General features: G+C 42.8%; 1 protein-coding gene across 1 annotated transcript in view; it reads right to left on the reverse strand.

Annotated features, from left to right (window-relative positions):
- Window positions 1-1324: 1324 nt before the first annotated feature.
- skila (SKI-like proto-oncogene a) overlaps window positions 1325-15460 on the reverse strand; it is a 29535-nt gene continuing 15399 nt past the window's right edge. The window contains exons 2-7 of the mRNA XM_029524398.1: window positions 12634-12729; window positions 11861-11949; window positions 9796-9938; window positions 6886-7250; window positions 6029-6259; window positions 1325-4911 (exon numbers count right to left, since the gene is read on the reverse strand). Coding sequence (XP_029380258.1) covers window positions 4654-4911; window positions 6029-6259; window positions 6886-7250; window positions 9796-9938; window positions 11861-11949; window positions 12634-12729 — 1182 coding nt within the window. The 3' untranslated portion in view covers window positions 1325-4653. The remainder of the gene's footprint in view (window positions 4912-6028; window positions 6260-6885; window positions 7251-9795; window positions 9939-11860; window positions 11950-12633; window positions 12730-15460) is intronic.

Raw genomic sequence — 15460 nt, forward strand, 5'->3', positions numbered from 1 at the left:
ACGATTTTCTAATTTTGCTGAAACCCACAAGAGTGAAAGATAGATGTGCCTGAAAAGATGCACATTTTGAGCTGTAACAATTATTGATTCATTTGCAGAAAATTGCAGCGTCTCTAACACAACATAAAAAAAAAAAAAAAAAAAAATAGTAAAAAATGCTTGACAGGGGCTCCCAGATGACAAAGGTACCATCCCCAAATTTGAAAATGTTGTGCACTTCTTTGCAAAAACAATTACTGAATAATCAAAAGTGTGGTGGTTTAAATTCATGTTGTTCAAAGGATTTGTCCTGATCCTCAAGATATAGTTTTTACCTTGATCCCTGTTATCTTTGTGGAAAAGTGTGAATAAACTCAAATTAGTGCAACAAAAAGATGAAGAGGGCAAAAGACAGCGATGGTTTGACACTACAGAACTTTACTTGAATTTGATCCAAGTTCATTGTCTATACAGGGCATATTTACAAGATCGGAAATGAGGGTAGGGCAAAAACAGGAAAAAAACTAAACAAAAACAAACACTAGATACAACTGAGGTATTAGCTAAAAGCATTTACAGGTATGTCATTTACTAGTAAATATCAATGATGATAAACAGTTAGAGATGCAGTGTCTGCTTAAAAAACATCTTTTTATATCACAACATGAGGTAGGAGAACAGTGTCTCGATTCATGCAAGAACAAAAGTCTCATCACACTGTAGTATTGGCAACGTAGTATGCAATAGTCATACACAGACTCCGTTCATGTTCCAGGACAGCATTGAGGGTAATAGAAGGAGGATTCTTTTTAGCCAAGCTATAAATCGCTTTTTAAAATCTAACAGGATATGATGGAAATTAAAAACATGATAATCATCATAACCAGTGTTCTGGGTGATCAACCACAATGCAAACTTCTGACTTCTCACACACTGGCATTGAAAATTTACTGGCTAAAAATTATGCACCCAACTACAATGCAAACCTGCAACAGTCCAAAGTTATCTTGGATTTATTCACCAGTTTATTATTATTACTATTATTATTATTATTATTATTCTGTAAATCAAAATGTGTTCTTGTGGTCAATTGGGGCTCCTTTCACCTTGCTTTACTTGGCTGGGCAAACGTCACACCTGTAAAAACTCTGTACAAAACCTATCCCAGTTCTCATAACACTGCCAAATGCAAAAAGGCCCAACATGCCATCTTACAAGGGAATCTTTTCTTGCTAGTATCCTTTTCTCATTCTGATTAACAATTAAAGAAGTTAACATTGCCCCCTTGTGAATAAAATGCAAATTACACAAAGTAAAATTACAGATTTCCATTAGGTCTAACTGCTAATGAGATGAATCAAAATCTTTTTTTTTTTTTTTTTTTTTTTTTTTTTGTTCCGCTCAAGAGGTAATTAAGTCAATAAAAACTAATACTGATCATCTTTTCAGACGAAGATCTATGCTCTCAAATCAGGAAACACACAACTACAAATCCAGGGCAGCAAGAGCAAGTTTTTTTCTCTTTCCCTTTTCAAAGCTGCTGCGCTTCAGTCAGATGTCAAACACACACTCGCTTTCGCTCCCACGCGCACACACTGGTGTTATTTCCAGATCAAATTGGGCTACATATTATGTTTGTAATGCGACTCTTACTTAATATTTATCCTCTGAACCAAAAATGACAAAACTTGCACATGTTCAGTGTTCATGCATTTGAGCCATCTCAATAGCTTGTGTGTTAAATGAAGGGAAACATTTTTTTCCACAATAAACTGATTGGTAGAGTGGCCCTGTGACTCTAAACATAAGGGGCAGCAAACATGCAAAAAATATCAAATTTTTTCACTTTTGTTTTTTCCCAAAATGCATTTTCTTCAACAAATGTACTCAATTTCAATCAGGGTAGGGGTGTTAACGAAGAAGGAAAAAGCTCATTACATTACAAGTTAAACAGTTCGTAAAGATGAATTCCACAAAAAAAACGAATGCATCACTTCAGAAAGGGGGAAGTGTGTAACAAAGTATTGTTTTCCTATTTTGCCTTTGTCCTGGAGCATGTCTCAGTAAACCATGCATCTCACTCCCCCACATCCACTTGACAAAAGTCAAGCTCTCATATCTGCAAAGATCACTTTTTAAAAAAGAAAGCAAAAACATTTAGGCCATCTGACGCCTTAGTTCTGGTCCAATTTATATAACCTTTTGAAGATTATTCATATAAGAACAGTTAATATATTAATGACTACTGTATTTACAAGGTAAATATAAATCTTTAGTTAATACGTTAAATATTTTCTTTCATAATTTCAATAAAGGTTTAAATGGAACAGTAGACAGTAGAGTGTACATTTGTGGCATGGGTTTGATTTAACTGGCTTGCACCTGCACTTGCTTTTATGACTATCAACAAACCACAACTTTACCCTCCCCCGGCTGTAAGGTCTGTCATTGTAAAGGGAAGCTGTTTAAGAAAATCTGCATTGAACAGGATGGAGCACAGTGGAATGTCTATCAATTTGCATTTGGAGCAGATGCATAAAAAAGTTCAGAGTTTAGCTGAGGCCGATCCCCGACTCTTGTTAAACAATTATTTACACACATACACTCGCTTACAGGGATCTCCTTAGTGGCAATAAAAAGCGCTTTTGCCTGGCAACTGACACAATAAACGTCCTCTCTTACTCTGGCTGGACGTCTGCTCGCTCTCCTGGGCATCTACAAAAAAAACTTCACACCCCCAGCTGATCTGGCACTGGAGATGGATGGACGGGTATGTGAGAGCGAGTGAGTGACGGCGCTTCTGTGGGAGAGGAGGGAGGCCGTGTGGAGAGCTGGGGGGATCCTGTACAGTCTTGCCCGAGGGCGGGCAGAGGCCCCTGGACAACAACAGCTAGCCCCATTCTGATGGCACAAAACAAAAAGGGCTCGCTCTGCACCCCCGGCGTCCGGGCCACCCAGCCTGCTGTGGGGGAGAGAGCAGGAGCCCCCTTAGCGCTCCCCTCAGTTCTCCCTGCCCGGTGCTGTTTGTTCAGCCAGGCAGAATAACGGGAAGCAGGGCCCAAACCACCCCAGACTAACTGCTTTCACCTGCGACCCACATTCTTTGATGACAGTCTGACAAACAGGGTGGGGATAAACCGTCTGCTGACAATGAAGTCAAATGATCCAAAAAGACGAAGCAGCCCAGAAAACAGAGACGGACTGGTGCTTTGATCATCTGCTGGGAACGCTGGGCGCATTGTTCTGGCCGAATGCCTGCACCGTACTGACACACTGGAGTGTGTGCGGGCATGTAAGGATGGCGTATGTATTATGGCAACACACTACAGCTACTGCCTTTCTTCTTTCTTAGAAAAGCTACACCGGCTCGACCAGCCCCCGTGTCCAGACGCATTCCTTTCCCAGGAGACTCTGGGGGAGGAGAGCACATTAAGTGCATAACACTGCTCGTGAGCTTCTTCACGCCAAGCCTGAAAAGAGCACAGTGTTTCCTGTCTAGCCTAAAGTGGGTGAAAACCACAGTGTTAAGGAGTTTCCCAGCAGAGGGCAACGGCGCTAGCATGCAGTGATGGAAGGTGTGAGGTCCTCAGTGGGCGGGTGTGTGTGTGTGTGTGTGTGTGTGTGTGGTGTTGGGGGGGCAGGGGGTAATAGGAGACATCGGGCAGCTGGTAGATCAACCGTTGGATCGTTTGGTCAACAACAGGAAAGTCCAGGTGCAGCCCAGCAGAGTGAAGAGGAATATAGTCTGTGTTTGGAGCAGCTGGGGTCCAGGACAGACAGTTTGCTAGCTAGCTACCTTGGGGTCACACTCAAAACACTCATTTCAAGTTCAGCGTCACTATTGGCATATTTTTATGAGGTTTTAGGACATCTGGTGAATGTCTTTTTGTACAGTGAAGGTTTTTATCCTCCATATAGACTTGATGTTTTAACAGATTATACTTTTGTTTCTCAGTATTTTATAAGGAGGGGGGAAAAAAAAAAAAAAAAAAAAAATTGTCCGTGCAGTTTCCTGCATTCGCTGGTACTTGAGCATCTGGTCTGTAGGTACAGAAAGATGAAGAGGAGGCACACAACCAGGCGCCGTCATATGTCCGTGGGCACCGGCTACTGTGCCAGGTAGCAGAATGAAGTGACGTCCATAAGGAGCTGAGACAAGTGTCTGTGTCTGAGCTGAAGTCTGAAATCTTAAAGTTGTTGGCTCCAGAATCCAGAGAGAGCAAGAAGGGATGGGAGTGGAGGGGGACAATCGTGAAGGGGCAAAAATAGTGACTGGTTGAGTTGGTCTCTACTTGACCAGACTCCTGTCTGTGAAGCAGCTGTTTGTTCAGTAAAAACTATAAATTAAAATCATACATGCCCAAAAACTCTTTAAATATTGTTTGAAGAGAGGAGAAGGAGCAAAAGAAAGAATAATAATAATAATAAAAAAAAAAAACAAAAAACAAAAACACACACCAGAAAACTTTTCTTTTGAGTGATGTTAAATTACAAAAACAAAAGTCAGTCCTACACTGAAATAAGAGGGGAGGAGGGTGAGACGCACAACTTAAAAACAGCCTGAAGAGATGTGAAGCCCCTTTCTGCTTCAGGCTGATTTGTTTGTGTCTATAGCGTTTGTGGCTGATGGGGACAGGAATGAGGGAGGGGTAGAGGCGCCTGGAGGGGCAGCAGTTACTTTTGGCCAGCCACTGGGGCCTCTGAGATGGAGGAAGAGGAGGAGGGCGGGGAGTGGGCGTTCGGGGGTCCAGTGGAAGGGGTCGGGGGAGGGGAGGGGCTGCCTCCCATCGTGCCAGACCGGGCCATCTGCTGCTTGAGTTGGGCGATTGTGCGCTCCAGCTTCTCCCGCGCCTCCCGCTCCCTGCGCAGCTCCTCCTGCAGCTCCTGTCGGTCGGCCTCTGCCCGCTCCAGCCTCTGACGGAGCTCGGACAGCTGCGGAAGACACACACATGAGGTCGAGTCAAGTTATGACAACAGCACAACACAAGGCATTTAGTCTGACATGCTATCACAAATATGAGAAAGTAAGCCATGTTGTTTTTATAACCACAACAGTCAAAACTGGGCCACAACAGAAAACTGCCCCTCTATTTCCTGTCAGTCTCAACCACTTCATTATACTTTGCCTTGTTTATTACAGCTATTTATCACTGCCAAGATTCAGATGCCAGACAGGTTTAGTGTCAATGATAGTGTAGATTTTTAAATCATGTCACTGGTCTGTGTGGTCACTTTTTACTGGCTAAAGTAAACAGTGACATTGACCATAATCTTGTCTGAGTTACACAACAGTTAAGACAATGATTGTGCTGTTTGTTACTTGCAAAATGTCAAGTTTAAGACTTAGCATTAGTCTCATGACCACACAAACATACACACACCCACTCTCATATCTGGCAGACAGCCTGGTTTCAGTGCCAAAGGGAGAGAGGCAGGAGGAACCGGAGCCTCAATAACAGACGGGGGGGGGGTTTGTTGCCCTGAGCCCAGACCAACATTACACAATCTATCTCAAGATTAAGTCAAGTGGAAACCCAAACAAAGGCCCTAAATGTCTGAATGTTCGTGAGTGTGTACGTGCTGTCATGCTCTTCAACAAAGTGCTCAACACTCTCAAAATGATTTAGGCAGGAAGCTGTGACGCACAGAGGCAGCTTGCCCACATCTCGAGGAATATGTGGGGGACATCTTTTTTGCCATTATCTAAGCTTCATTTATTAAAATGTAGTCAGCTTCTACATCCAAGCTGAGATTGGTAAGTACCAGAAATGCTGCAATTTAAGTATATTCAAGGGCAAAATCATCAAGGTTCAAAAAGAAAAGCTAACTCGTGAATTCGCTAGTGTGAATGGTCAGAAAATGCTCGGTAGTCTGATTATTTATAGTGTTGGAGTTGCATCGATGCTTCCTTGGTTTAAATTAGATTCCCCCAGGAGCATACCATTAGTATAACATATGCACATTGCAAGCCAGTGTGCATACGGAGTCGGGCTGTTTCTGATGCCAGGATCAGCTCTGTGCATGCATTTGTTCCCCTATAAGCCCATACCTGGGCAGCGTAGTGGGCCTCTTGCTGGCGTTGTGCCCCTGGTTCGCAGGCACAGGCCTGCTGTCGGAGCTGCTCCAGACGGGTCTCTAGTTCCAGCTGTTCCTGGCGGGCCTGGCTAAGCTGCCGTGCCTGCTCGCTGTGCACCGCCTCCAGCTCGCTGCGTAGCTCCCGCTGCTCGGCGCTCAGCTCCCGTAGCCTCGCTGCCTCGCCCCCGCGCAACGCCTCCAGCTCCTGGAGACACAACGTGTAAGTCAAGGGAAATAATAATGCAATACTTCACTGACCGCTGTTCAGAAAAATGTTTTTCATTTCAGCCCCTGAACAGGGAATCAGACGTGCTTCAGCTGATGAAGCAGCAATGCTACTCCAATTCAGATTGAATCAAAAATGTATGCGTTGACATTTCAGATATAATCAAGGGTAAAGAAGACAGTTGTTGAGAAAAGTATTGTGAATGACCTATCTGCCCTTTCTTTTAAAAAATGTGCATTTTACTCATGTTGTCTCAAGAATACAAATGTCTCCAAATCCCCCTGGAGGGTTCAGTACAAGGTGTGAATGTCACTGTAATGCAGGTCAATCCCATTTCCATATGTCCAAACTGATATTCTAAAGAAGTGTCTCTGTAATTAAACAATATATAATACATTAGTGAAACATTGTGATTTAGGGGAGAGGGGGAGCTCACTTATGTTAAAAATGGCAGAATCATCTGATAACTAAATGTTTCATGTGGTAGAGATGAAGGGGGTCAGCGGGAGGTCAGTGTCACCTCCACATCTACATCAAGGACACTTATTTTAGTTTATCTCAGGCTCATTTATCTTGGTCTTTGTTCTTTCTAACCACTGACTCACCATTTCAAGCTGCAGCTGCTTGTGCAGGGTGGAGTTCAGCTTCTCCTGCTGTCTGCTGTACATCTGCATGATCTCAACAACAATCCTGTCCTTGTCGTCCTCCAGCCCCCCCACCACTGCTGCAGCACCGCTTGTGGCAGAGCCTGTGTCTTTAGCCGCTACTTCTGTTACCGGCGACAACAACAACGCTGGAGCAGGAGGAGGGGTGTGGGTGGGGGTGTGGGTGGCTTTCTTGTTGCTCGGGCTGCTTGTCTCCATGGAAACTGTCTGGGTTTGGCATTCCCGCTCAGTGGCCGAGGCAGCAGCGGCACGTTGGGATTTGGCCTCATCACCACCAGCAGCTACAGGAGGCGACGCGTGAAGATCTGAAGAACAAGAGGATGAAGGAGAGTTTTTTTTTTTTTTTTTTTTTTTTTTTTTAGAAAAAAAAAAAAAGGAAAAGGAACAGGAGGTAGTTGAAAGACAGGAAGTGCAAGTTGAGAAGTTGAATAGTTGGCCTACGTTTAGTAACAACCTCACTCAACCTCATAAAAACGCACACCTCATTCTCAGTATGAGCGCACACGCAAGCACAAACCCCGTGTGGCTAAATCTGTGTGTGTCCTTAGACATGGGAGAGAGACGTATAAAGGGTCTTGCAATGGAGCTCCACTGCCCTGGACTGCCCTCCACTCAGTCTGGCCTCGAAGAGCCTGATCAAACAGGTAGTGTCACACTAATGCGTACAGACACATGTGCGCAAATACCGCAGGATGTGTGTCACCTAGTAAAGACAACATGTGTGTGTGTGTGTATGCAGGTATAAGCTCACTGACAGAAAAAAAAGTGACAGAGTGAGCAGGAGAGCAGCAGATTGTTTACAGGTATAATGTATTCATACTGTATGTGTGCAACAGGAAACAGCATGCTCTGTGCACAGCGTGTCTGGCACTGAAGAGGACACTCATTTACTGACTCAAGTCAGCTTTCACATGTGCACACATACACTAAAAAAAATATAGACTTCCCTACATGCGCACACACACACACACACGTGTGCATAGTAAAAGCACACAAAAAACAGGAGTGAATCATGTGGTGGTGGATCAAAAGGAAATAAGCAGGGGGTAGAGAGGAAAAGAGGAGAGGACCACAACAGAAAGAAAAGCACACAGACAGACTGGGAGAGAAAGGCTTTCAATGAAGGAAAAAAGAGAGAAGGAGAAGGAGCCAAGGAGACGGGGGGGGCAGACTGAGAGGGAGGCGGAGATGAAGCCACAGAAGAAAGAGAGCAAGATTGATGGATGGATGGAAGAGGAAGTGCTGGAGCAGACGGAGGACAGACTGAGAGGATGTGGAGATAGCAGCCAGGAAAAGAGGCAAAGGAAGAGCGAGGGAAGGAAGACATATTTGGTTGGAGAAGAAAAACGGAGAACAGAATGCCTGAGAGACATGAGAGAGACAGCCTGGCAGTCAGACATGGTGTAATAATGGCAGACGGAAACTACTGCTGTGATCCACCCTCTATCTCTCCCTTTCTCTAAACACACATACACATGCAGACTCTCCATATTAATGCTGCCTTAATATAATTTATACACTTAAAATGTGCAAATAAAAACACATGCAGGACAGAGAGGAGGTCAAAGCCATTTCAACCACCCATACAAGAGTGAGGAGCCCCAAGAGTCTTTATATGAAGGTCAATGCATGATTACGTATGTTGCTGGAGGCTGCAATTCCAAGTGTGTGTGTGTGTTGATGCTACTTTACTGTAGGTTGTATGTTCAGAGAAGGCGCGTGGCTGCTTTTTAAGTGTACTGCATCTCCCATGGATGTCACCTCTTCTTATACGGCATGTATGTAAATTGCTCATGCCTGCATGAAGCATGTGTCAGCTTTACATATGTCTGATACACATATAGCAGACGCAGGAGTATTTATCAGCAGTTCACATTTGAAAATCGATTCTGTCCGCCTGTGTTTGAAAATCCTTAACTTCAAATTGGTTCTGATACAAATATCACACAAAATTTCATTTTTTTCTTTCATCACAGAAAGAACAATAATGATTTTAGGTCTACAAAAAAATACTAATACACCAAATACATATTGTTGTATTATATCATATTATTAATACTCATTACTTTATGGTTATTTGTATAATTAACAGTTATCAAGAGTTTGTTTTGTCTAGTGTTAGTATTTTGTTTAAAAACAAGCTGCCAAAAAACCCTTTTTCCTTTTATCCCCCTGTATTTATTATTAGTGAGTAATATTTGCATACTTCATTGAAGATTTATGACATACTATGTACGTGTAGATACATATCAGGACATCAAGTATCCGCTATAGTACAGGTATACAACAACCCACAGAAGAGATTAGTAATTTATAAACACATTAATAAATGCACATATATGATTACAATCATATATAAAAGGTGTTATAAATCAGGTGTCAAATCGCATTGGATAATGTAACCAAATAACTACCGCACTGCTAAAGCCAGTCCTTTAATGAAAAAAGGAAGGAAACAAGGTTAAGTGTGGTATTCTCTTTCAGTATTATGAGACTTGCATGCAGCAGTTGATTTTAACGTGCATATTGAAAGGCTTGAGAAATGCATAGGGCTTCCCTGTTCAGTATTTGCCTAATTTGTATGTCATCTAAAGGGATGAAAATGCACATCTTTGGAATTTCCATGTCAAGAAAAGCTGAAATAAAATCCTAATAAATTATTTCTTGTATATAAAGCCCACATTACCTTCTGCCTCTCTGACCTGAGTGGGGTCATGGGTTAGTTAGCGATAATTGAATCTAAATACAATCTTGATGAGCACTACATGAAAAGTGTCCAGAGGAAATCTCTGTTGTAATTTGGTAAAAACCCAAATAAATATTTCTTTGACTGAATGTTTCATTACTGACCCATGGGTGGCTCATCATGGCCCAGAACTCTGCGGCTGTAGTGGTGTTTGAGCAATGCCCCGAGCATCTCTGGACTCATCTCTGCCTCCCTTCGCAGAGACACATTTGGAGCCACCATCTTGTCGTATGTGTACAGGTAGTAACTGGGCGAAGGAAGAAAATAAAAGAAAAAGACATTTGTAAAACTTGTCATGTGAACAAATCCTGTCCCACCATTGTTACAACATGGAACACCCATTGAAAAGTAATTTCATTTCATTGCCTGAAGGCAGGGTATGCTGCCAATAACGTACATATTAAATTGAGTGTATGTTGTCTTTCACAATCTCATCATAATGACAACAGAGCCACTTTTAACATACTTCTGCCTTCACAGCAAAGGCCATAAAATGTTACAACTTATGGACTTTGCAATGCTGGCATACATTAAGCAACATTTACACCTGTAAAATGGCCTTTATACCTCTGCAGCAGTAAAACACAGATGAAACAAAGTAATAAAAAAAAAAGTCATTTGCTGAATGTTTGGGCAGAGTAACTGCACTTGTCTGAAGACAGGAGCTGAAAATATCATGTGGAATATTAATATCTCTCTTATCGTGTGTTTACAGCATCTCAGCCCAAACAGACCTTCAGCTTATCACAAATGTCCAGGTAGTGGGTACAACTGAGAGAGAGATGGTGCCTGGAGATGCACTGAAGCCACTGAGCCAACACTATCTATCCATTCCTGGCTCCATGATGGGAAGGGAAGGAAGAACGAGAGATAGGAAGAGACAGAAGTGAGAGAGAACAGGAGGAGAGAGGAGAGGAGAAAGAAATGGAAGAGGAGAGAAGAGAAGAGCGCTTTGAACCCTTCCCCCAACCAAGAGTCCCCTCCAGACAGAGCTGAGGCTGGAGCTGTGAACTAGGTTAAGCATGACAGCTCAGTGGGGCTCTGCCTGAAAAACTACAGCCCGACCAACTGAGCTTTCCTTCCACTTCCCTGGCTGAAAATGAAGCACTGCCTTCTTGCTGAATGAGAATCTGAAACTCCTTCACACGAAACAGCAAAGATGTGATTGAATAATGGAAACTCGGCTCGTATTTGACAAGTGTACAGCTAATGGATATTGGTAGCAACCCAAATACGACGTTAAGTGCTGTGGCTGTCTAGCACGATACTTGGCTGTAGCAGAGCATTTCATTATTACAAACGCTGCTCTGCAAGTGGGAAACTGGTCTGCGCAAGTACTGACTAGTTAGAGAGTATAACAGTCCAATAATGCTAGTAGACCATAACTCTAATCCTTCTTGTTAGTCTAGCCTGATGTCTGCAAGCCTCGACACAGTCAGTATGTCAGAACAGTCACATGTCGCTATGGTGCTATAAAATGTATCCAATTCCATTTTTTAATCTGGGTCAGATTACTGAGACAGCTATCAGAGCCCCACATCCAAACACAGGATGGTATCCTCCGGGGAGGGATGGAGGGAGGAAACGGGACCCAGTAGAGAGGAAATGAGGGCTTTGGGAAGAAAAGAGGAGAGAGGGAGGGAGGGCAAGGAGAAGATCATAAGATGGAGAATAGAGGACAAAAAAAGGGACCTGAACAAAGTCTGTGTCCCTAAAACGAAAAATTTAAAAATTAGGTTTTTAGGGTTATGTGGGCCAACAAAGAAACTAAATTTTTTAAAACCCCTTGAAATATGAAATAATAAAATACATAAGACAAAAGTGAACTGCATACATTTTCATAAACATTTAATTATCTTGATAAATTTTCAAGCAGAAATGCTACACATTTGCTTGTTTTAATTCTTAATATGAAAATTAGTTTCTGTATAACAAAAAAGTGAGTTATGTTTATTTATCTAATTATTATTATTTTATTTTTTACCACTTTTACTAATTTGAGGGACTTTGTGTTCTAGAATGGATATACTGGACTGAATGCAGGCTTAGACATTTAATGGAAAAAAAAATAAATAAAAAAAAGAAAGCTTGTTGATAAATCCATCATAAAAATAATTGTTAGCAGCAGAATACTGGTGCCATTCAATCATAGTCAGTATGATGCAGTACCTGGGGTGGACCAGGGTGGGGTGTCCTGGCTCCTCCTTGATGTCCGAGAAAAGGCGGTTAAACACTAGAGTAGGTGGAGAAGTTTTCCCCTGAGGAAAACAAAAACACACACATAAATATGACACTGCAGAGTAACATACTCTATCTTCTAGCTATTGTGTTAAGACTACAATGGCACACAATGGATTCTCCTCCATCCACATTTATCGATCTTCGCATACAATTTGGTAGATGAATAGATTAATCATCACAGCAGCAATCAGATGCATGCCCACGCACACACACACATGCTTAGACATGAACACATGGAGGGAAACAGCAGGTGGAGACAGGAATGTGCTGTACTGCACACAGTGCTCTTGCTGCTATAATCTAATAAAGCTAATATATGCATGCATACATGTGGATGAGGGATCATCCATCAAGCTTGAGCTGAGGGAGAGTTAGGGAGTGTGTGTGTGTGTGTGTGTGTGAAAAAGACAATTGTAATGAAGAGCTGCTTCCCTGCATGTGTATGTGGTTTGTGTGTGTAGTGATAGGGGGAGGTGAACAGCACAGCCTCTCAGCATCTGTATGGGTATATCCCTGAGAGGTCAAAAAGGAGAAGTGTGCCACAACAAAAGTGGGTGTGTCTGTCAGTGGGGGTGATGACCCTGAGAGCTGGCCTGGTTGTAGAGGAGGGGGAGAGGGGAGGCAGGAGGGGGACACTGGGGCAACAGAAGAAATGTTGGAGAGATGTGTGGATGGATGCCAGGGGAAAAGCAATGACTGACCTTTCTCGCAGGGTCAGCATCGGTCTGTTTTCCACTGGGTGAGCAAAGGTCTGCCAAGGATTTCCTCACCTGGCTCTCCTCCTCCTCTACTGTTTTCTGAAACACATTAAGAAAGAGTCTGTATTACACATAAATGCACAACACGGTAGGACAGGCAACAGAAAGGACTGAACTAGCACTGAAAACAATTGTTGGAATGGTCCTAACAATTAAAAAGATGCATACTGTTTCAGGAAGTTTGGGAATGAGAAAGTTGAGGGGGAAAAAAAAAATTCAACTGGCACTGTGGCCACTGAGGAGAAAGATTGAGATGGGAAACGATAGGAAATAGTGAGCTACGGTCTGAGTAGGCTGTAATACAGTGTTGCAGAGAAGTTGATAAGCTAATAGTAGAGGCTGAATGTGCCCACTGAGGAAGGCTTATGAATAAACGCAGGATGACCTGTCAATATGAGCCTCAGTGCATGTGATTCATTATTATACATGCAACATGATTGGAGCCAACATCTCATGGTAAAGATGTATATATGTATGTGTGTGTGTGCTGAATGTTTTTGATTCATTGTGTCAGCTGTGTATCCTGTGCACCACGTGTTCAAATACACACCACTGGCGCAGTTTCTAGTGGTGCATTTCAGTAGATATGTGTATGTTTGTTGTTGTTTTTTTTTTTTTTTTTGAGCAAATCCAGGACACGCTCAGTGAGAGGCCACAAGCTGATGGAGGTGATTCTTATCTGTGGCAGACAGGCCTGACACTACACACAGGCAGCCTGCAGTTCACACACACAAACACACACAAACTGAACTGACATGTAGCGCAAGCAACGTAAGAACGAGCGTCACATTGTGAGGTACAAGGTAGACCGCAACAAGAGAGATGGAGAATGGACGAGGGATGTGTAGAAAGATGATAGAAGGTGGAAGAGAGGGATTAGAAAGAGAGGATAGAGGAAGAGAATGAGGAGAAGAGGAGAAAACTGCAAAGGCAGAGGGACAGAGGGACTGGAGAAAGAGGGGTGGATGTTGTAGGAAGCATCAATAATTGACTTACTAGCCTTTCAAAGCTGGCAAGAATGTACACACATAGTTGGACACAGTGAATAATAAACAGACGGTCTTTCATCAGCTGTCAGCTGAACTAAAGGGTTTTCCTTTTCGCTGCCTAAACCCTGCCATTACAAGAGGTAAACAGCCTCTAAACAATATAAGCAAATTAATGTGACAACGTAATAAACAGCTAGTTTTGCTCCATGTCCATCACCTTCACTGCAGCAGATGTAATTACTTGTTATACCTCATATGACATTTATTTTATTTATTTTCAAATGTTTAAATTATTTGATTAATAAGTTTCAAAGCAATTTGCTGCCTCATGTGCCTATGCACTACTACATTAGATCTCCTCACACACAGGAAAATGTATATCCTGTTAAAGGAATTGGTCAATACTTAGGAAACAGTTAAACAGTGACGTACACTTAAAGCACTTATCAAAGCCAAAATAAAATATCGTGATCTAGAAGCGCAATCACTGGTTCTACATTGTAAGAATTTGTTCGTCACTTTGTAGTACAGTTGCCCACATCTGCTTTTATTTCAGTGTTTTGTTATAAAAACTAACCAGAAAAACAACTACCAGTATTGCTGATTTGTGAGCATGTGAATTCATGTGTACTTTGTGTAGGGGATACTCTCTCATTTACAAGGGCATGGATGAATGAGCATGAGCATGCAAATGTAAAAGGCTGGAGCCATATGTGTAGCCAGGTGTGTCTCTGTGTGTGTATCCAGAAGGGGGCTTGTCCGTTTATAAGCGCTCATGGTTGGTGTTTTTTCCTTTTTTTTTTTTTTTTTCTCCTCCAGAAAGCAGCACTGCAGCACTGTGGGAGGGACGGTGAAAGCGAGGGAGGGAGCGAGGGAGAGAGAGACAGAGAGAGAGGGAGGGAAAAAGGAGAGAGACACAGGGGGATGATGGGACAGGACAGAGAAAGATGGAGGGAGGGAACACAGAGAGGAGAATTGACAGAAACAACAATAACCCCACTGCAGTGGTGTGGGGGTTGAGCTGTGTCTCCATCAGCTGGATTTCCTCCAATATCAAGGTTGTTTGGCATGTGTGAGTGTGTGTTTGAAGCAGATGCTACTATTCATCTCAAATGTCAATCCCTAATCATAGACCCCCTCCTCTTCTCCCTGGGAACGTTTATGAGACAAACACAGAGAGCATGCAGGACAAAACTGACACTAACACCGGTTCATCCAGGGGTCTTTCATTTGCTTGACCCCCATGACAGCACATGTTGGGCTGATGAGACAAACGGCAGCTCATTAAAAGGTGTGTGTGTGTGTGTGTGTGAGAGAGAGAGAGAGAGACTGTGTTGGTTCATGTATAATTTTGCCTTTATGTTCCTTACACAAAGTGTTATAGCTGAGTTTTGTACATGGGTGTATATGTATGTGTCTCTCCATGCAGACCATACATGTTGTGTCCCATTAATGGTGGCCTGTATCTTTCCCTGCTGTAATTCCTGCTTACCTGACAGTTGACAGCTTAACACCCACCACCCACACACTACTGCTCATTATTCCTGTTGTTCTGCGTTCTCTCCTTTAATGAATGTGTGCGAGTATTTGCGCATTTAAACACAACTGTTTTTCCTATCCTCCTGTTGCCCATCTCTCTCTCTCTCTCTCTCTCTCATTTCACCTTCCCACCCCCCAATGTGCTTTATTAACACACCAAGCTGTGACTTGGGCTTAATCTGCAGTAATGAAGCATCTCTCTAATGTGGGTTGCTCCTGCGACACACCAAACACCCACACAT

The sequence above is a fragment of the Echeneis naucrates genome, chromosome 17 (assembly GCF_900963305.1).
Source record: "Echeneis naucrates chromosome 17, fEcheNa1.1, whole genome shotgun sequence".
Lineage (NCBI taxonomy): Eukaryota > Metazoa > Chordata > Actinopteri > Carangiformes > Echeneidae > Echeneis > Echeneis naucrates.